Source organism: Xiphophorus hellerii, chromosome 3 (assembly GCF_003331165.1).
Source record: "Xiphophorus hellerii strain 12219 chromosome 3, Xiphophorus_hellerii-4.1, whole genome shotgun sequence".
Lineage (NCBI taxonomy): Eukaryota > Metazoa > Chordata > Actinopteri > Cyprinodontiformes > Poeciliidae > Xiphophorus > Xiphophorus hellerii.
Genome location: NC_045674.1, coordinates 5,172,738 through 5,195,686, shown reverse-complemented (window position 1 = coordinate 5,195,686; position 22,949 = coordinate 5,172,738). Strand labels below are relative to the sequence as shown.

Genomic DNA, 22,949 nt, shown 5'->3' with positions numbered 1-22,949 from the left:
TGTTTGAACTAAGCTTCTGGCCTCTTCTCCTTCAACTGTTAACAGATCAATATAACCTGCTTTTCTAGGAACAGTGCTTCCCTTCAGACTGGCAGAGGCTAAGAGCTCCTCAGTTGGAGAGTCAGCTCTGAGATGAGTTAGAGCTTTAAATATTGATGAAAGCACAGCAGCAGGAACCTCATGTCATTTTCACAGACTGATTTCCAATGCGAGGATCAAGACCGAGAGCACCTGGTTATGATGAACAAGCCAAAAATAACAGCTTTGTCCAATAGTTCACAGAGTGTGGTGACTTTGCCAACATGGACTAAAATGAGGTTGTTATACTTTTCTTAAAGTCATTGGGGCATTTGTGGAGCATTGCACTAAAATCTCAAGGCTACTGAGATGAAGTAAATCTACCATGGAAATGTGTTGGGCTGTTGTGACCCTCACACTGTGTTTGCCTAATGGCGTGAAAGGCAGAGATGATTGAGAAGAGTGAAACCTGCCACCTCTCATAATCAGAGCTCATTTGCAAAAGGCTGCTGCCATCTGTGGTGTCAGGCCCTCCTTTCCACCCTTAATGACAGTTTCTGTGAAACTGATTAGTCTGCAGCAGGAGGCTGGCAGAGAAGCAGTCAGGTGGCGGGGAGGAGGGATGCAGGTGTTGCAAACAAAAAAATTATACAGTTAATGAAAGCTTTGCAGAAGAAAACAGAAAACAATTAAGTCAAATGATACCTTATGAGATGCATAAAATGATGATGATGGGGGTAGTTCAATAATTTGGTCTGCATTAAATTTTAATCTGTTTGTTTCAATAAGTGACACAAACTTTCCGTTAAATAAATGTCTCATTTATTTGGAAATCTTATTTGAACACACAAACATAAGAAAAAATGAAGAGTTAATCATCTGATTGCATATCTGTTTTTGGCAAACTGCCAATGTGCCAATGAAGAGCGAATTAGTCTTTATCCAAATTAATTTTATGAATTATAATGAATTTGTTTGTTGGATATGTAACAATCAAATACAAATTCATTTAAAATGTTAACCTGTGACAACACTGACTTATAAAAGACTTAAAAGGATGGAAAATTTTGGACTAGTCAAAATTACCCTCACTGATAACTTGATATTAATGATGGAACACAATAAAAAAGTTTAAAGGTACCAATTCCTCTTTGCACAACTTGCACATAATAGGTTTTTCCAACATCCTATCAAATCAATTTTTTGAAGCAAAAATGATCCCCCTGGGGGCCAAGAGAAGCTACTTTGTCATCCATCGTCAGATTTATGGGCGTACTAGAAATTGCTTTTACAATCTTTGTAAATGAAATGTGTTAAAACTTTTAATGCATTAAAATGTAATTAATCAAAAATAATGTGTCAAAGTCCTAGCCTCACATTAAATATAAATGAGCATGAAATACATGATATAAGTTATATTTTATTAAGAGCTTTTCATGATATTAAAAACAAATACTTGTATATTTTCACTTAAATGTGTAATATTCTAAAACCAAAAGGTTCAGAACAAGGGTTGAGAGATTTTGTTTTGCCAATAAGATTTGTGATTTCACAAACAGTCCCTTTGGCAAAGACCACAGCATCTAAACACCGTCCTTCAGCCAACGAAGAATCTTCAAACTCTTGTTTGGAGGATTTTCAAACACGATTTCAGTGAAACTCTTTGAGTTCTGTGAAATTCTTGCACTTTCTTTCTACCATTGATCTCTTTCGGTTTTTCTTACAATGATACACTGTGGATCATTGTAAACACCCTCACTTTTCTGTCTCTACAGTAACTTGGTAGGGAATATTAGAGGATTTAGAGATCATTACCCTTTTCACAAATTTACTAAAGTTAACTTAACTGATTATGTCATGCTTCCCTTTTTCCCCCATTCATTTGCTAGATATTTGACATTTGCATGTAGAATATATGCCAGATTGTTTTTATATTAATCAATTATTTCTTCTCAAAAAGAACTGCTCTAGTCCCACTGACTGAAAAACCATTCCAAGGCATAACATGTATGATTTACAGTTTCAAAAGTGTTGCTCTAATAAAAAAATCCAGTCTTTTTTCTGCATACAGTTTTGAGCTCCTCTCTTCCTAATACACGTTTGATTTTTGCTATGGGGATAAAAGTCATAATTACTGCTGATGGTCAGCCAATGAAGGTCATATTTGCCTAGACTTTTACATCTTTACAGTAGAGAGGTTAGGGTTGTTTTTTGTGTGGTCTTTATTTAGTTAGAGATTTGCATTTCTGTGGAAGATTATAAAGTATGTACTGCTAAATTTGACATTGACTTTCACCCTGTTTGTATCTCCTTTGCATTTGATGCATGAGTGGGCCTGTTAATGAAATATGACTGCTTATGATCTCTGAAAAAAAAGCAAAGAGGCCATAGACTACTTCCTGCTTATTTATTGGAGTCAGATAACCACTTTTTCTGAAAGTTGCCTATGTGTAAAATAGAAAACTACTTTAAATGGTCAGCTGTATGAATTGAAAAAAGATCGAAACAAAACTTCATTTCACCACAGAAAATTTAATCCATATGCATCTGCATGAACTTCTAAAAGAACCCACATTTTGTGGGTTGTATATATTTTGTATGTCAATTCTTTTTATTTTACTACTCCAAATTGTGGTGAAATTTTGTCTGACAGGTGCCCAAATATTTGCATGCATCTGTGATGCTGAACAGAGAATGTTTCACTCATTCGACTTGATATAACTCCTTTAACTACCCTCTCAAGCTCACAAAAGTACAAACGGATAAAATCTAATCTCATTTTTTCCAACAAACAGCGTCTGACACCCTGGAAATAATCAATATGGCAAGACAAGAAGGGTTTAATTTGGCTGATGACGTGGTGTTAAGATGTGATGGAAATCTAATCATCAGGTGCTTTCCAGCTAAGATGTTGCCATGCACTGTCACCTTTGAATGAATGATTTAAACAGAAAGTTTAATTAAAAGTTTTGAATTCTTGGGTCATGTATTCCTATGACTGCCCCACATTAAGAAGTCATAAATCATAATTCTACTGAAAGGAGTGAAGTGCCATCAAGAGTGATGCTGATGATGAGCCTATTAATACATCAAATTTTAATCTTGCATGATTTTTGCCTCATTACAATAGCAACCAATCAGCTCTGAAGCCTCTCTGAGCTTCAAAGATCTTAGATCTAACTGATCAGGGTGCCGGTGGTGATGCTGACCGCATGAGATGGTGAAAGTCTGCTCTCATCTCAGTGTGCGCCTGGCTTTAGTCACCCTGACGTCTCCCTGGGCTCTGTGAGTCATCTGCTCCCACTGGACCTCAGCACCACCTCCTTAAACTGTAGCTACAGGCCTGTTGAGGTGTTCCTCCTGGTTGAAGGCTATGACTCAAGTGGCACAACAGGAGGGGGTGAAACAAGCAGCAGAGGTAAACAAAACCCAAGCTTATGAACAGCCTGTCACAACATGTTTCATGAGCAGGCTGGATGACTCCATCAAGGGCTATGTGGGACATATGGTGCCACCAGTCACAGTGAAATTAATACCCTGAGAGCGAGGAAAGCAGCTAGCTGGCGCAATGGAAGTAATAGCCATGTTTATCTACCAACATTGCATTCTCTGAGCAGCCTCCTATGTTTTCACACCAGTACACATACGGCTCTGGTCACATATTTTGGCACCCTTGTTTAAGATATATTCTTCTTTCACTGCAGTCAGTTTTTATATGCTGGAACATATAGAAAAAAGTCCAACTTTTAAACTGAGTGTAGTAGTGAAGAAGAAACATCCCAAGAAATGACTTTTTTTTTTAAACAAATGTCAGGTAAGGTTATTACTGCCTGTTGATATGGCCATACATTCCAATCAGAAGTTTTCAGGACCTTTGAATGAGAAACTGGCCCACAGTATGACAGATCATTCCTTATGCTGAACAGCAAGTATGAATTGATTTCCAATAAATTCATTATTTTTTCATATCCAAAACCCCTGCAGTGTTATTGAAAAGTTCAATCTCAGTCTCATATTAATCTCTGCTGTAAACCAACGATATCCCTGAGGGTCAATAACATTTTGAACTGAACTGAAGTGCTTACTGGACTGTAGTCTTTAGCAAACTCCCAACCATCTATATGTGTTATGGTAGGACAAAAAAAAAAGCAAAACAACAACAAAACTTTCATGCCTCCCCTGACATCAAGTGGTTATTATGGAGATCTTGTGACCGTAAAAAGTCCCTCAGTTCTCTGAATGGTGGGCTTTACATGTTTTTTTATGCACTGATCATATCCCTGACTCCAACATCTCTCTGCCCGGTTTTCTAAAACCAGAGATTTAAAGAGGAGCAACAAAAGCAAATGAGGTGGATTAGCAGTGCTTGCCAACAACTGCTGGTGTCATCCAGGATCTGTTACTGTGAAATATATCTGTTGCCTGGATACTGAGCTGTTAGCATGTCATAAGAGTATCATACAGCAACAGTCTTCAGTCAGAGGCCCCTTCAGATTCGTTGCAAGACAAATCTGTGTTTTTATCCACACCGATAAAAATTGAGAGAAACTGCTAACAGAGATCCTTCCTGCCAAAGCATCCCCATCCACAGCAAATCCTTGAAGATACTGCATTACATGAGTTATGATGGCATGAATTTTCCCTTTAGAATAAATTAAGTATTTTTTAATTGATTTTTTTTAACAGTCCTCACCATTCTGCAAACTGAAGATGGTGGAAGGATGAGTATAGATCCTCACTGGCTTTGTGGCCAGTGACTTGCAGAAACAGGCCGATACAGTTATTTTATGAAAAAAGATTATTTCCTACGATAGTATTTTTCCCCCACGAAATAAATGCACTTAAAGGTTAGTTCCATAAAAGTCACTGCCACTGTATATAATTTTCTAAATCTGTTTATTCCCTTAAATTATCACTTTCTCTAGAAGCCATATTCAATGCCATTTCTTACACTAATTTCACAAGGTTCAATCAGTGTTTACACAGCTTGTGAGTCAGTTCTCTACTCTATCATTATGATATTTCAGTGTCAACTCAACATGGTCTCTGCTCAGTGAAGGTTTAAAATAGCAATATCCAAGCCTGCCAAAAGGTAAAAAAGACAGATGGGCTGCGTGAGTTGAAGCAAAGCAGGGAAGGTTTGAGAGAAACAGCCAGAAGGAAGAGATGAAGGGATGAAATTCAACTTTGGTTTAAGAGCGACGCGAATGTGAGCGGACTCATAGAGCCAAGAAACAGAGGAGCAGAAGCAAAAATAATGAAAAAATAGTGAAGATGACAAAATAAAGAACAGAGAACAAAGGAGGGCAAGGAGGAGGTTTTGAAAGCAGAAGCGGTTAAGCGCTGAGGCAGCGTGAGAAGCAGAGAGACTTGATGAGGTGAATGACAGACAGTCACTCAGCTGGGGTTTGAACCCGGGTGCTCTGCGGCAACTGTGATCCACCATCAGGAAAAAAAACAAAAATTTCCATAGCGCCATAGGACAACATGCACTCTGTGGCTGCATCCACACCGATAAAAATAGGCTGCGCGGTAGGCTATATAAAGAGGAAGGGTTTCCACAGCAGTGGAACGTTGTGCCACGCTTCACTAATTGGTGTAGGTTTCTCTAAATGGAAATCTGCAGGTGACGAAATCTAAAAACAAAGTACAATGGAATTGCCAAAATGTGTGATAAAATAAATGACTGCTGTCTTTGCAAGCTCCCTAATTGACTTCATTAACAATACAGCAGCCAGAAGCTCTTTCATCTGTGACACCAATTACAGCTAATTAGGAAAGTTTGAAGTGTCATGCTTGCTTAATAGTGGGGACATTTTTTGCATTTTGAAGGACAATAAAGCTTCACATGTCTATCAAACTGGAATTTAAAATATTGCTTTGTTCTGAATATTGAAAACAGTAAAGATTCCCAGAAATTCCCAGAAAAAAAGACAACATTCTGGTTCACACACAACTCTTAGATTGTTCCCGTCTTGTCCCAGGGGTGTGTTTAAATGATGTGAAACCTGCAGAGCAATTTGTGTTCTATTTTTACAACTGAAGTGAGGATGTTCCAAAATGAGCTCTAATTAGATTCTGCTTCTGCAAGCTTACCAGAGAAGTGATTGTTCCATTAATGGGTACTCCATCCCAATGAGAAGCCAAAGAAACAATATAGCCCCAGGCTTTGCATATAAGTGTTTCTTCCCCCTCCGCCTGCTAATGCTGAAGATTTATTTGTCCCACACATGGAAAAAAACAATCTAATTGTTGAAGGAGACCCTGAGGTTGAAGATTCTAACAAATGCGCATGTTTCCTATTCTAAACCCCAGTTTAAAAAACAAAAAAGTTTGCTAAACTTCCAGCAACATATGAAAGGCAAACGTTTTAACAAACTTGAGTCTATGCAGAAAAAAAGCTGTGTGGCAGTGTGAAAATACTCTCACTTACACAGAGTGTATATCCTGCACATGTACAGGATTCTGGCTGTTGACTTAGTAAATTCAATCATGTACACTTGTTATTAGGAATTTGCATAATATTCCACCTCAGTAATCAGCCATTTAGATGCAGTTCTAAAAAATAAGAACGCAAGTAAGGGTGATATGGTGAAATTGAACACATCCATTCCGATTGAAAAATTGTTGTAATCAACACCTCATTTAATTCTGGTGTGTGCTCATGCATACACAGTAAATATTTCATTACATATTTGATTAAATACTGGTAAATTAGCCATGCTAAAGGATCTGATGATCCAAACTATAGTAAATAAAATGTTTCTGTATGTATGGCATGCCTTGCTAAGGGATTCACAAAACTCAATGTATTTTACTGCTAATTTAAGTGATAGACCAGTGCAAGTTAGTGCCAACTTGTAAAGTAGGAAAAGGGAAAATGGATTTTAAAGGTCTTGCAAATACAAATCTGAGAAGTGTGGAACATCTCTTATGTAGCCCTCTTCTCTCTAAAACCGCTGACTACAATTCAGTGCAACAAATTACTGAGTAATTTAATGTCATTATGAATGCAGCTGCTGTGTTGAAAGTTGCAGACATTTGTTAGAGAACATTACAAACAGCATCATAAAGATCTGATATCTGTTGTTGGTTTGTCTTTGGTTTTTCATCATCTACATCCATTCAGATGACTTGTATACTTTGGCAAATTTACAGAAATTATGGCCTATTGTCATTAATGGCATAGTGGTGACTGCATCATGCTGTGGAGAAGCACCTCTTTAATAGGGACTGCGAAGCTGTTGAATGGTGCTAAATAAAATGCACTGTTGGAAGAAAACCAGTTTGCAGTTGCAAAACAATTTTGACTGGGATGAAGGTTCAACTACCTCTTACAATCTTTAAAAGATTCATTAACGTCTGCAATCATGTTAAAAATTAGACAAAAGTAGTGTCAATATCTTTTTGCAAGGCCTCATATCTTTACTTTAAGTAGGACATCACTTTCAAGAAGCAGTGTCCAGATGGGTTTGGTAATTTTTGTTCATCCCCAAAATTAGAAAAATCTCAGACCTTTCAGGTTTTATTCATTCAACATTTGAGATATTGATTATTCAATTCACGTTGACACCAACCTCCAATATATTATGGTTTTCAGTGATTGAAAGGACAAATAAACCTCTGAAACTGTATGGACAGACTGCACACTAAATTTCATTAAGCTGTCATTACTTTGATAAAACATTTTTTTTTTTTTTAGATTGTGTGCACCATTACATTTTGGTAATGTACAGTAAAACTTGGATTATTATTTATAAAGCAATAACTTAACAGAAACACATGCAAAGTCCTTTAATATTATTATTACATGCAGCTGAAACCATAAATAAAAGGATAGGCTGTTTATTTAGCCATTCAGTGGTTGGCCAAACAAACTGCTTCCAGTGCAACTTTGATTGTCATTATTTGTATTTAAAGAGCAAAAAGTGGCACTGGAAAAACTGCGGCTGCACCAACCAACTTAAAGAGGCAGTTCATGCCAAAGCCACTCTCATTAAACTTGAGCACCGATAAGTATCACGCAAAAATGAGAAAAGTAATAAAAAAGAATCTAAATTTTGCAGTACAGTGTTTGCTTCAGCGTGAACTGCAGCTTTAAGAGATGGAGAAACTTGCAGAAAGCAGCTGCACAGTTTCAACCACCGGCTGTAAACTCAGTGAGGCAGATTATAAAAAAGATGATGCAGAGGTTCAGTGACAGTCAATTCAACAAAGGAGGCAGGTACACTTAAAAGGGTTAGTCCAACTAAAAACAGAAAAACGGAAAACAGGCAGATGAAGTGGGAATGACACTCCCCAGAGGTCAGTGAGATTGATTGAAGAGTAAGGGGGTCAAAGCGAAGGGTCAGGACTTCTGCAGAGGTTGATTTGATCACTGTGGGCCCTGCGGACTTCAGCGACACTCAGACCTGGGTTTAAATAGCTGACATAAAAAGCTATTTTAGTGGCGATTATGGAAAATGAAGAGCTTGATATGTGCAATGCTTTTTAGGTTAGTTTTTACTGCATGTCTTGAGTTATGCTTTTGCAGATGTCATTTATAATAAAATGTAAATTGCTGAGGCTGAGCTGGACAGATGGAAAATGCTCCAGTGCTGCCTGGCCTTTAATGGGCACCATAATACTGCGGACAATGATTTGGGTGGCTCACATTAGCAGAGATGTTTCAGTAGTAAGACGTACGTCTGCACATCAGGGCTGGCTTGTGATAAATCATGTATAGGAGACAGCCAGTAGGTCGGTGTGGATGGATAAGCTTGGTGAAATTGATTTGATCTCCATTTAACTACCAAGATGAACATGTTCAGAATATGTAACATGAGCTTCTAAGATTTAAAACTCTATTAAATATTTTAACATTCAGTTTTACTTTGAGCAGTTTGAGAGCTAGAAGCTCATCTTAAAGGGACTACGACACAAAAAGCAAAACTACTGAAAACGGACTTTTGGTAATTAGGGTGAGCATTTTTTTTAGCTCTATATTAAAATAAATTCATTTTTATTTCTTCATTTATTTATGTTACAAAAGTAGATACAAACTTTTTAAAATAAATTTAACTGAAGCATTTTCTTCAATCCATAATTTATTTTAAAATCTGATCATAACTTTTAGGAACTTCTAATTAGTAATTTGTTAATATTTGTCATCCTTGGGTATGAATATAATGTGACACAGGTCACCAAGTGTTGATAATAACCATTAAATAACATTTACATTTCAATCTGTTGTTTGTCATTTATGTCAGGAAATGTCATTTTCTGTCCTACCATCACAAATGTAAATGTGTGATTTGTTAAATCTTGCTGAAACTGTGTGTGTGGTAAGATAAAAATCTGGCTATTTGGCAATAATAACCCCAGCCGGGTTTAGCGACAGAAAAAGAAAAAAGCGTCCTACTGTTGAGCACGGTGGAAGACCTGTAATGCTGTGATCTTATTTCTCACGGGAACATGATTAAAGCACGCGGACACATGATTAAAGCAAAATCAAAGCTTGTTTTTGTTGTTACATTTATTTTTATTTTTTGCATAAGATAAATCTTAAAACCAGCCTGAACATTAAGTAAAGGTACTGCTAAAAATCCACAGTAGGCTGTTTTATTTTTCAGACCATGTGAGCTCCACAGGTTCTTAAAATGGAGACGCCATATCGGAAACCACACAAATTTGTGCCTTTTTCCCTGATGAGACTGGAAGTTTTAGATATTTTCAGGGTGGTTAGAGGGGATCCACAGTCTCAGCTACTGTAAGTGACTGATGATCCAGTCTGTGTCTGTTGCCATGGTCTTTAGATGTATAAATAACTCTTTGGAAGACTGGCTGGCATCAATGTCCCCCCTCAGGAAACCAGACTCTCCTCATGAAAAGGTTCAGACTGAGTTCACTCCCAGCTTTCCTTCTGTACTCTTTTAATGAGACAGAAAGCACAAGGTTGACTTGTCTCCATCATCATCATCATCATCATCATCATTATCTCTCTATGCTGGTTAGATAAATTAGCAGCTAATCCCTTTTTTGTCCAGTCTAATTGACGCTAGCTCATCTAAACTGAAGATAGAGGGAGGGAAGGGAAAAGTTAAATCCTAATAGAGGTTTGGAGACAGAGGGAATAACCAAACCAGAGAGCTCTAAAACTTTTAAGTCCTAATGCGTAGGTTTCTGCGTTCACACAAAGTGAACAGGTGGGTGTATTCCCCAGTCAGAAGCAGCTCTACTGCAAACTGACTTCTGGCCTTTTTCTAAATAGCCGCAAGTCAGCAGGTTCCTGGCCTTTCCTCTAAGTTTGTAGTCCTTTACATAATATAATGCAGCTGTGTGGATTTGAGCAAATAAGTTGCTTCATGTATTTATACTGGTACTCTTACAATAAACGTAGAGGTCTGTATTAGTATCTTGGTTCATTGAATGCTGTATAAGTTGTTTAAATGGCATAAAGTAAGTTCACACATTTGAGTGAATATTTTTTAAAGTTCAGAGATAACAGGATGTTTTTGACTCTGAAGAATGAAGAGAGAATTTAGCAGACTGGAAATGCGGTTGCCACTAATAGGTTGATGATCAATTTAACAACTACATTTTTCATTCAAGAATTACGGCTCCTTGGGAAAAGTCTAAGCATAGTAAAAACACCAGAGCTTAAAATATGAGTTCAATGATAAAGTTATCTTGTTTAATCTATTTTGATCCTCTTTTTATCTTTAAGGATGTTTCGTTTTTTATTTGTGTCTTGTGCGTATTTGGACATTTTCAATAATAGTGACATAATCAGGCTGAGGATTAAGTTTTTTATGTACTGAAGAGAAGAGTTGTTCCATTTCCATTTTTATAATTATCTCTTTATCTTCTCAGCCACAGTTTATCCTAAACCAAAAAGAGACAGATAAGCAAAACTTTGCACTTCATAGTTTTTTATTTTATTGACAAATCACTCTGTGAATCTGCTTACAGTTTGCATTACTAAGAGTAGATTCTAAAATCTAATTATGAAAGTCAATTTATGTTACAACTTTTACGATAAAAGGGTCGCAGTGTTTCTCAGTTTTACCACAGTGGTCATTTTAGTCACATTTGACTGCAGTATTGTGCAACTTTTATTTTCAGGAATGTTTTTCTCTTGTCCAGCTGAGATGTGTGACACTGTTGAAATGTTATCTGGTTCAAAAACAGACAAGAAAATAGCGGGGTAGGAGTCCCTCTTAGAACATGGATGCTGTTCCTTCCAGCTCAGCGCCTCTCCCTGATTATCAACACAGCCATCCGGCTCTCCTGATTGAAGCGCCAGTGTCACAGTCTCTGGCAGAAATAGATTGCACTGCTGCGTACACTATATCCTATCCCACATTCTCCCTGCACTCATGTTTTCTGACTGCTGGGTTCAGATTCCTGCTGGTTATTTATTTGTTACGGGCTTTTCTTATTTAGGTCTTAGAAACTAACATTACAGCCACAGAGGCTGTCTGTGTGAATGAGAGCTTCTTTTATTTGCTGAGGTTTGTGGTCTTGTGACATGGTCTGTGTGTCCACACAGCAGCAATAAGACCTGTAAACTATGGAATAAGAGGCCAAAAAAGTTTATATCTCTCAATTTAAGCTTTTTGAGGTTAAAAAACTTGCTAATGTCACAGTAGTTATGGCCAAAAATGTATAATGTTTAGTATATAACAAAGCAGTCAAATGCTAGGCCTCAAATCGGCAAAGGTGCTTCGTTTTTCAATGCAATGGACTATTGCAATGGTGGCCTGCAGCAACATCTTGACACAAATTTAGTCTTAAACCGAGTCAGGTTGTTGGGAAGCTTTTACTGAATTTTCTTTTTAAAAGCTTTCTTTTTTTTTCTTTCTAGCCTTCTAGTAATCGATTTTATGAAGCATCTTGTTTAACCTTTACGGTACAGATAATACAACAGAGCTCTGGAGGTTCCCTGTCTCCCTGAAGAAAGAAGATTCAGTCAGGAGAGATTTAAGCCAAGCATAAGAAAAAATAACATAAGTCAGTATAGCATATTTCTGTATAACTGTCTCGTAATAGAGAATAGAGAAGGACAGGGGAAGCAACATCTTTCAGACAGCTTGAGCAGCTTGTACAGGAAGAGTGGGAAAAACCAGCTGTTAGAAAATACTGACGTCTCATAGTGAAGTGCAGACCTAGCTTGTTGGCAGCGATTGTTGAAAAGGTTCAACAACTAAATACAAAATTAAGGCTACCATCTTTGTTATCGTCTGTGGCATTTATGATTTTTTTTTTTTCAGGTAGTTCTGTTTTTTCCCCCCAAAGTAGCCAAAATTATAGCAGCAAACTTATTATTATTATTTTTTTATTTTTGTTTTCCAGTTTATTGCAATATTTGAAGGAGGTCTCCTCTACTTGATTAGTGGAGTTCATTTGAAACAACACAGTACTGTTTACATCATGAAGTTTGCTGAACGAGAGTTAAAAACACTGAAACGCACCAGATTCCCTTTGGAAATTTTGAGTGCATTGGACTCATGGTCAGCTTCTCTGGAGTCATGCTTAACTCTGCATGTGAACAATATGCTCTTCAATTTCCACACACTGAGCTGGAAGTGAGGCTGGCTGGGAAGGGATGCATCTCAGCATGTAACGCTGAGACTAATGAAGTATATGGGTGATAAAAGTTAATTAGCATTGCTTTCTGCCATTCACTGAGATTGAGAGTTAAGTGTTAGTGAGCTAATCGAAATGATTGTTCACCCTGGAATAACATTTTCATTCATTAGCATGCATACCAGCACTTGTATCCCTGAAAGGCCCCAAAACAGGAGCTGATTTCTGGGCACTAGTACTCAACATCATCCCTCATTAAAAAAATAATTTATAAAATTCATATTATGTTTATAAAACATGGATATTTCACTTGATACAGAGGAGAAAAACATGCTGTAAACAGGAAACTGTTGCACCAGAGTGAATCACTATGTAGTTTTCTTTTTTTTAGGTTAGTCTGGTTAGAAGTGTGCAATTAGACGATCAGGGCCCAGCAGTGCAATCCCCTGCAGGTCAAAGTTCAAAGAGGACGCATGTCCCTCCCCCTTACCCTCCATTTCCACACTGATTGGCTCTGAGTCAGGTGACCCTTGTTCCCCCACAGGGGGAAGGCGATCAGGACCTGTACCTCTTTCAGAGTCACCTGCCTCCTTTGGGAATGCCGCCCCATGATGGGTGGTGCTGGCGCTTGTGGGTGTGGTCTTCCCTGTGGTTGTAGCGAAGGGGGAGGAGGAGGAGGAAGGGAGGGCAACAGAGCGAGTGATTAGTGAAATGTGACACAGCGTGGAGAATAAACTTTAGAGAAATGAGGATGAGTCCTGAGTGGAAAAGAAACCTTCACCCTGTAATGATGAGCAACATGATGATCACACAGAGCAGAAGTTAATGAGATCAGATCAGAAGTTTTCTCCTTACCTTCATGGGATATTTTTATATTTTCGAACAAATAAAGCTCTGCAGATGCACGAAGAACAAATCCTCTATGATCAGCTGTTTCTTTAATACAGGACACACTCTTGCAGGTGGTCTAATATTAGTACCGGGGAATATGCATGAGTTTCAGACTAGTTCAAGTAAAATAATAAGCAGCTGTTGCAGACATCAGTTCAGCATTCAAAGCAAATTGTCCCTTCCCAAAAGCTGATAGGAGTACCAATAAACCATTTTAGATGTGGGCTCAAGAGGAGTAGTAGTAGCAAATATTCCAGGTGGAACTCAGAAAGATTTTTCTTTTCCAAGTATACATCCTTTATGCTTACAGATATACTGTACTTCCTATATAAACCAATTTAGATTTTTCTACATTTTGCAATGTAGAAAGCTGGGGAAATGGTCCCCAGCTTTTATATCTAATCTATAGATATAAATATCTAATAAGGTTGTTAAATTTGTATGCAACATAACATCTGCGAATGAAAGAGAAGAGAAGAACAAAGTTTACTGTCTCACTCGATCCACTAAAGAAGCTCAGATCACATGGTTGAAATGTGAGATGTTGTCAAATTCTGGTCTACCAGGCATCTGTATATCAAGGTAATGTGATGAATTGCATGTAGTCGCAAGTATAAAAAAAATGCACCCAGAAAATACAATTTCTTTGTTTATTTCTTCAATAGCATTTCTGCATTAAAGAGTAGCTAAACAATATCAATGTTTTTATCCAGATAAGGTGTATAAATTGGTCAATAAGAATTTAATATGCTTATGCTCCTGTGGAAATGGTGACATTTTTATGTAAACTAGCTTAATTCTCCAATATCTTGGTTCATGTGTACATCATGTGTACATCATGTGTACATCGCGGCCTGACGTTCAGGTATTAAGCCACCTCACTCTGTCACATGCCTCTGTGGCGAGTCGGAATTTGGAGTTGCAAGTATTGTTCGATAGTATTTTTCAAGTTAGCATTTTATTACTCGTGAGTTTAGCATATTATTGAGCCTTAAAGCCTCCCTTAACCTGCCGTGACAAGGGGAATGAAAAATTCTCCATTTCAAAAAACTGATCTGTGGCTAAACTACCAGTTTCGCTCTGGTCACTCTCCATATTTCAATATGTCAAATTACGCTACGCTTTTCCTCGTTCTTAAATCCTCGGCTCATCCACACGCCACGCTCCTTAGTGTGTCTTGGCTCCACCCACTTTGGTGGAATTTTTCAGAATTTGTCAGCTATGGTTTTAAATAAGGTTTACTTCTACTTTAAAGCAAATAATCTCTGTTGCTCTGTGATACCGACCTGTAACAATATGTTGCAATTTTAACCACCCACCTTCTTTCACATAATAGTATTAACCCATTCTGTCTTTACATGGCCTCCCCACCGATATAAAATCTTGCCTTTCCTTGCACTGACTGCAAAACACTTTTCTCTGCTGGATGGGACTTGGTTCTTGTTGTTTGCTAGAAAAATCTGCTCTGAGAGCTGGCATGTTGAAAGACATCACATCAGCAGAAGAAAGATAATGTTGCCCAGGTAATGTTGTAGACGAGAAGAGCTCGGCATAAAAGGAATCCATTTAAGAGTTACCATCCAAGCTTATTCCCAACTGTCACATTGAAGCAGACAAGCACACGAATAAGACATATGCCAAGAAACATGCTGGGCATTATCTGCTACAGGCCTTGTATTATTAACCAAATTAATTTCAATGACACACTCCACGTCTTGACAGAACCAAAAGCTTTCTGTTGTCTTTAAACTGCAGTGAGCAGCATGCTGCTTTTGGCTTGGCCCTAAAGTACTAATAAGCCAGCAGTAACGTTAGCATTCTGCAGCACTGACACTTAGGCTGGAGGGAAAGTGATTGTTTTCTTCCTTGCTGTGAGCCAGTTGACAGTGTTCACTCTGAATGAGGTGCCCCGTCACTTCACCATCTGTGCTGGGCAAATTAAAAACTCACACCACAGGGTGTTTGGCCCCGGCAGCGCCACTTCCTCATCATGTTTATAGTCTATCAGAATTAAATTTTAGAAAAGTTAAATCTTATAAGTCCTATTTTTTCCCCAAGTATCATGAGATACAAGATCAGAAAGTTAATTTACACAATCCCCTTTGCCTGCTGTGATTGTGTAGGTGGCAGAAGCATAAAAGAAAGACATGAATCCTGTATGCTGTTTTTTTCTTTAAAGGAAACAGAACCCCTTGTGATAACAGCTTTGTTCAACATATGGAGCATTTTATTGTCTCGAAAAGCCAATAATTGATCTTTAGTGGCGAGACTTAAAAGGCTTATTGTGTGAATCAGTGCAAAAAAAACCAAAACAACAAAAACAATTAGACAACATTTGAGGATCAGGGTGCATGTTGAGCATTTCAAACAGTGCTGTGAAGCAGCTTGGTGGTGAGAACCCAGCAGGATTAAGCTGTAGGGTTGCTCATCAAATCTTCCTATCGAGTGAGAGGCAATTCCTCCAGTTGGGAGGCTTACTGAGGGGCTGCAGTGGTCCAGAGCGAAGGCTTTGGCAAGAACAAGGTCTCTTTTCAGACAACGAAACAGAGATGAACATGGTTCATCTGAGCTATAATGTCTGTTATCCTCTAACACGTGCAGCTAATCAGCTGCACGGATGAGGCATTATACTGTATGTTATTTGAAAATAAAACTTAAAAATCCCTGAAAAATGACGCGTTGGGAGCTTTAGATGTAAATATAAAGGCAAATGTTGCATTGTGAGAGCACAGAACTCAGTCTCATGAGATATCGCCAGCCTCGCTGCATTTTGCTTTCCATTCCGGCTTTGCCAGGAGCTGCTCAGCCTGGCTGGCGGGAGAAGTAATGGGACGTGACAGGGATGATGATCTTTCTTGATACAGGGCATTAGGCAGCTTGGCCAGCAGAGCTCCTGGTCCATCAGAGGAGTGATGCCCCACACAATGGCTTCAATGTTTAAACTGTCAAACTGGCAGAGAGGAGAAGAGGCTCCAGCCATTTAGCTGCCTCACTGGAATATTCTGAAACCTCCCATGTTGTTAACTTTAAATATGCTTACATTCTGGATATGAAAGAGAAAAAGCTCATCCACTTATAGAGAGGAAGTAGGTTTGAAGTTTTTCCAAGAGCATATCAGCTCTGAGAATTAATCTCAGAATCTGGAAACAAGTCCAAATTTAAAAGAAAGCAGTGAGAGTTATCACATTTCAGAATCAGTCTCACACAAAGGGAAGCCTTGACATTAGTTCTGAAAGTGTGTAAGCTTTTTTTTTTTTTTAAATCTGTTCTGTCAGGATCTTTTCCTGAATCAAGTATTTTTGCTTCCTGAATCAAAATCAAGGAGCTTCTGAAACTAAATGTAAGGCAGAGGTGAATATTAATAAGCCCAAAAAATATTTTTAATTGGCTTTGAGGTTTTTGTACGTAATCACTCCAGAAATAGTTCTTAGGAAAATAATGCTTGAAATATGAGAGTCTCACTCCATATTTTACAAAATGGTCATAAAAATAGCATCTGAGTATCAGAGATAAAAAACAACAAAATATATTCAAATAATAAAATTAAATAAAACTCTGATGATCTGAATCTGTTAAATCAGCAGAAGCAGGTAAACATAAAATAGAAAAAATAAGTCCACTGACCAAAAGCTGAATCTAGTGCTGGGTTGTGCTTGCGTGTGGTCGCCAAGACATCTGTAATGAAAAAAATACAAGTTATTATAACAAAGTATGATAAGTTACTGTATTTTGTTCCAACTTATATACCACAGCATGTTTATAAGCAAGTTTATGTTACAATGTAACATAAAAAATGGTCAACACAGTTTGACACAAAGTCTAAAAGCACAGATGGCAAAGTTCAGTGGACAAAACTGCTTTTTAAACATCAACTTAAGTGCTACTTGAGTTGAGCTAAAGAAAATCTATGAAGAACTTTCATTGTAAAGCAGACTCATATGGGAATCTGCATATACTGTGTATTATGACAAGCTGTAGGTTTTCCATTCATCCATGAGAAGGAGATGGCAAGCAGCAGTTGTTTGAAGGATACTAGCATCATTTGGAGAGTTAAGTCAAAATTAAGCAGCTGCGCCTGGAAAACACACCAAAAAGAATATGACATCCTTTTGGTGTGTTTGGGACAGTTGCAGTGAGACTCATGAAACATAAAACACGACTTCAGACTTCAGAGCCTTGGTATGATCAACTCACTGTGATCAATGCACAAATACAGATACTTGGGATTTTGAGAAATTTCTTTGAAATACGCTGAGGTATCATCATAAAAGGCACCAGATTTCCAAAGTGGAGGACTCCTTCTGCTACTTTAACACTAATCAGACAAAAACCTGCTGCACATTAACACTTAAATGGATTCCATCTCACCGTGACAGGTATCAGGATGCTGATGGTAGCCGTTCTCCACGTCCTGTTCAAACCCGCCTCTGAACATAAACAAACACACACAAACGGCAACAAAGAAACTTGTCAGTAAATTTACATCAATCCATTTCACTGACATGTCCTTCCCAAACAAAGCACCTCTTTACAAAATTGATTTCACTGTGAGGACTGATTGGAGATCGGGAGGTAAGTGCACAACTCTACAATTTAATCTGTTTTGTGTCTGGCGAAGGTCAGCAAGTTTCTGTTGTTGGGACAAAGGGGCACAAAGAACCGAAGGGAGAATCTGCTATTAAATTTGCCAACAAGACTGCAATGCCACTGTAGCATTTAGCAGATTATAAAAGTTTATTTTTGAGGAGTTGTAGTTTTCTGGGGTGACTTCTTTCTTGCACCCGGTTACTTATTTCCCAGTTTACTTGTACACAGCACTTTTTGTAGCTGCTTCAAGGCTACCACTGGTAAAATTGGTACCTACAGTCTCTCTGCTCTGCAATGACGGCTTCAGTGTGTGATTTTGGAGTGTCAGAGAAAAATAGTGCAGAGACAAGTGTGTTGATCCAGAGCTACTGACAGAAAAACCTGTCATTTACCGATGATATTTATGGAGAAATTCTTCCTTCTGCTGAACCTCCTGCTGTTAATGGCATCAAGAGATTATACAGAGAGTTATATATATATCTAAAGAAAACAAACGTGCAGACATGGGAGAATTACTGTCACAACCTCTTTAGTAGTTTGTTTACCATGGATTTTGACATGAAGAAATTGATTATATTTGGATACTCAAGTGTTAAGCATTAAATTATTGACAAAACAATGCACTACTTCTCAGTGACTGAAGAAAAAGAAAAGATAAATATTTTCTCTACAAGAAAATAGTTATTGGATGTTTATCCTTTTACGAAATACATAAAATAATAGAAACAAAAGAAAGCAAAATAAAATAACTGGTTTTTAGTCAACTTGGTTAGAGAAAGCATAAAAAAATAATTAAAACAAAAATGCATTCAGTGATTGTCAGAGACATCTATTTGCTTAACATTTTTGCTATAAAATGTATCAAATAAATAAATATGAGTGCTTGCCTAATTAATCTTAGCAGCATATTCTTTGAATTAAATCTTATTTAACACCCAGAAACTGAGACACACTTCAATGAAGTGTTCTACTGCAAATGGAAAAAAATAACTTTCACAGAAAAATTCTTGCCACTTTTATGTTGATGTAGCCAAATCCACCTCCCTAATCCACCTTCTGAACCGTTTCAAACTGAACAGAAAGCCTGATAGCCAACTTTCTGCTGTGATGATTAAAACGAGTCTACAATTTTTACGCTGTTCTTCCTCATATAAACGCTCAATCTTTCCCTTTTCACATCCGTTAGAAATTGACGGCTCATCCAGACTCATCCGCTCGATGGTTGAGTAATGAGATTGAGTTTAGCGCCTTTAACCGTGGTGAGTTTCCCACCAATGCCAGTTATCCTCCCACACAGTGCATTGAACCAAAATAAAACAAACACAGACCTATAAACAGCACAAGCTCAAGTGTAATGATCAAGTATCCACTTTGTATAAGCATTCATGCACTCCTCTCCTCCTTTAACAAACCAATTGCAGTATGTGAGAAAATAAGTTTCTAAAATACTTGAACAATCAAAATGCCAAAAAAGTAGAAAAAACAATAATGCAGAAGGAAAAACAAACAAACACCAGGCTGCATCTTAAAGACAGGTGAAGAGATGTGAGCACTCTGATCAGCTAATCATTACTACAACAAACACACCTCGTAAAGCAGAATGCAAACAACAAAACATTTCTGTCGTTTGATGCACTATGAATAACAAATCCTTCAAATTAGCCTTGTGCTAAATATGAACATGGTTTAGGCCATGCTAATTATACATTTAAGTGTAAAGTGTTGCAGAAGAATAAAAAAATAAGTTCACAACTCAAATCTGTTTAAATCAAGATAAAAACATGTCGACCTCAGCAGGAGGCAGGGAACTTAATTTGACTAAATGTAGTGTACTGATGTTTGTAAAGGAAAAGCTGTGATGGCTAGTGGAAAAGCATGTTCCCTTTATGTTTTAGAAAAACAAGACTGGATAGTAGTAATTGGCTTTCATAAGCAGAGAGCAGCTGAACACAAACATGATTAATTTGTTTTAATTCAATCAACTTTCCAAACAAGAAACTAGCTACTTCCCCTTTATTTTCCCACTCTTTAGCTGGTCCTCTCTAGGTAGCTAAAGAGTTGTTAGATCAACATCATCTAACAGCATTGGGCAGTATTTCCACATGGCATGTTGGTTTTCCTGGGGGTTCATTATTTGGATTCTGGCTGACAATAAAATAGCGTCGCACTCAGAGAGACCCTATTGATTTTACTCGACAGATCAGACATAAAATAAGCTGTTGGATGGCAGCCTTTAACTTTAATGAATGCAGTCTTACACAACAAGCCAAACTCTCATCCAGATAAGGTGGGTCTCTGCCAAACAAATTAACTACAGGATTCAAAAATATATGGAGTAACATACGGAAGATATTAGACAACATGTAGCCAACTGTATCAAAAAATACATATGTGATAAAGTCACAAGAACTACATGCTTGTCTTTATTACAATATTAGAAATATCATTGGCAAAGTGAATACATTTGTAATTTGGAAAAGTAGGGACATATTTTATTATATATTACTATATGTCTCACATAGAGAGAAATTCTGGGACAGCTGCACTCAACATCTGGAGAAGCATCTGCTGCTTTCAGTCATGTCCAAAAGTCTGGTGCAATTCTACCTTATAACTCGTCTCTGAGAACTTATTAAAATGTCAAAAACATCTGTATGCCATTACAGTAGAAACATAATCAAATAAGAGTGAGTAAATACTGTACTTTACAATTTAATTATAAGAGTTAAAGTAAATATATTGTACTGATGGAATATTAATACCCCAACGAGTTGCTTAGTTTGTCGGAAGGAAAAAAAAATAGATTAATACAATCAGAAAATATGATTTCATACAACCTATAGTCTTGAATCATGAACATGACAAAACTGTAAGCAGCTGTTTAAGAGGAAGCTGTATTTTCAGAGGGAACATGTCAACTCTTTAATTCAGCTGTTTCAACAGACTTTGGCAAGCACCAGTCAATTTCCTCCTTTATACTTTTCAGCAGTTTTCTGTTTATTCATATTTGACTATTTGAGCAACAAAAAGGTAACCATCTAACACATGATTATCAATTTTCACCAGTCTGGTTCATTTTGTGAAAATGACCAAGGATAAAATTAATCCAGAGCAGAAATCAAAAGATAACAGAAATCTGCAGCATACATTGTGCATTCCTTCTATCTGTGCTGAGGTGGATTAAAAAAATAAATCTATGGCCACTTTAATTCAATCACCCATCCTAAATGTTGTACAATAAAGTACTTCCTTACAACTTGTGCCCAGTTCCACAGGTAACCACTTATGTTCATATTATGACAACATTCTCAACTAAGCCCAGCAGTAACATAATGTTATCTGGACAAAGCCCTCGTTTCTAAGTCCTTTTCTCAGCTGTTCTAGTTGAGTTATTTTGATAATATTGTTGATACTCAAATTTTTATTCTGAACTCTTATCTGTAGTTTGTATCAAAAGGAAAACTCAAAGATTGTCCTTGAGAAGTAGTGGTTTGTTGTTAGGATTTCATTAACTAGTAACGTTGTATTACATGCTCACATGCAGTTGTATTGAAAAAAGATAACACTCTTACATTGGATTATTGCATTTCCTATAAAAAACACACTTTATGATTAAGTGACAATAAAAAATAAAAGTTCTAGGGATATGAAGAATTTTGTGCTCAATTATACACAAACAATTAGGATACATATACTGTCTTTGTATTTACATATTTATCTTCATTATAAAACTGGTTATAATCATTTTAAAAAGAAAAACTATGTCCTATTTTTAGTTATTTCCATAATTTGGCACTATTTTTAGCATAGAACATGCACACTGCCTTAGCAATGCAAACACTTAACAGAACTGTTCAGTTGATTTACTTCAATTAAAGCTATGATTTTTTTTAAAGCAGGCACAATAATTGCTTGTAGCTTTCAAAATATCAAGCAACAGACTAAAAAATATAATTTTTGCAAAAACAAATATTTTTTGGTGAATATTAAAGCTAGTGTATGAATATTAGTAAGTAGTTAGGACATTAAATCAATCAACTTTCATAGACGTAATGTGAGATGCACCAATCTAAGCAGCGTTTTGTTTAAAAAGATTTTTCCATCTGCACACCACAGATGATTTGCTTCCCCTTTCCTGGATCTGTTTCCATCCTTCTGCCTCGGCAGCCTTTTGTTTCAGCGTAAGGCTTTGGTGACAGGGACTTTGTCGAATGCATTATGGATGACACAAGACTAAACATCCAGAGAAAGAAAAAAAAGCAGAGAGGTTCAGCCACAGTCTTTTCATGTAAAATCGTTCTGTTTTTTCTTCTTTATCATTTTGAGCCACCACAAATCAGCCATTAAAATGTATGCTTCCTCTGGATAGGAAAAGAGGAAAGGAATAAAAAAAAAAGGTCTGATGGTCTATGAAAAGAGTAAGTACCAGGAGGTAGATGACTTTGAGATTCTTCAAATCCAACTGTGGGCTCTGCTGCTGCCTGATTCACATCAGCTCATCGTTCTCTTCTTTCATTGCTACTCTTATCATCCTTTATAATGCTCCTTCCTTTTTTCCCCTTTTGCCAGCTATTCTTCAGTTGCCTTGATAAAAATAAGCTATATTCCTTCATGCAAGTCTAAAATCTAAGTGTCACATTCAGCTGCAGCCGATTGTTCTTTTTTCTCTCAAATTTAAAAACCCAAAAAAAGCAGACTTCTTTCCCCCCTTTCATTATTCTAAAATATTATCTGTAAAATAAATTCTTTACTTCTTCTGCTCAACTCCTTTACCCAAACCTCAGCTTTTTTCCCCATTGTGATGTTTTCTTTCTGTGCATACCGCTCTCTCTCTAGCTTTCTGGTAGAAATCTGATATTACTGTTGGGTTTGGACAAGATTTTTTT

General features: G+C 37.2%; 1 protein-coding gene across 8 annotated transcripts in view; it reads right to left on the bottom strand.

Moving 5' to 3' along the window:
• Positions 1–22,949, bottom strand: part of sema6cb (semaphorin 6Cb) — a 171,168-nt gene that overhangs the window by 5,410 nt on the left and 142,809 nt on the right. For 6 of the 8 annotated variants that reach the window (XM_032557983.1, XM_032557982.1, XM_032557981.1 and 3 more), the window contains 3 exons: positions 17,845–17,903; positions 17,101–17,151; positions 13,076–13,231 (listed from right to left, as the gene is read on the bottom strand). In XM_032557983.1, the coding sequence (XP_032413874.1) occupies positions 13,076–13,231; positions 17,101–17,151; positions 17,845–17,903 (266 nt within the window). The remainder of the gene's footprint in view (positions 1–13,075; positions 13,232–17,100; positions 17,152–17,844; positions 17,904–22,949) is intronic. The other 2 variants (XM_032557988.1, XM_032557989.1) reach the window with 2 other exon arrangements.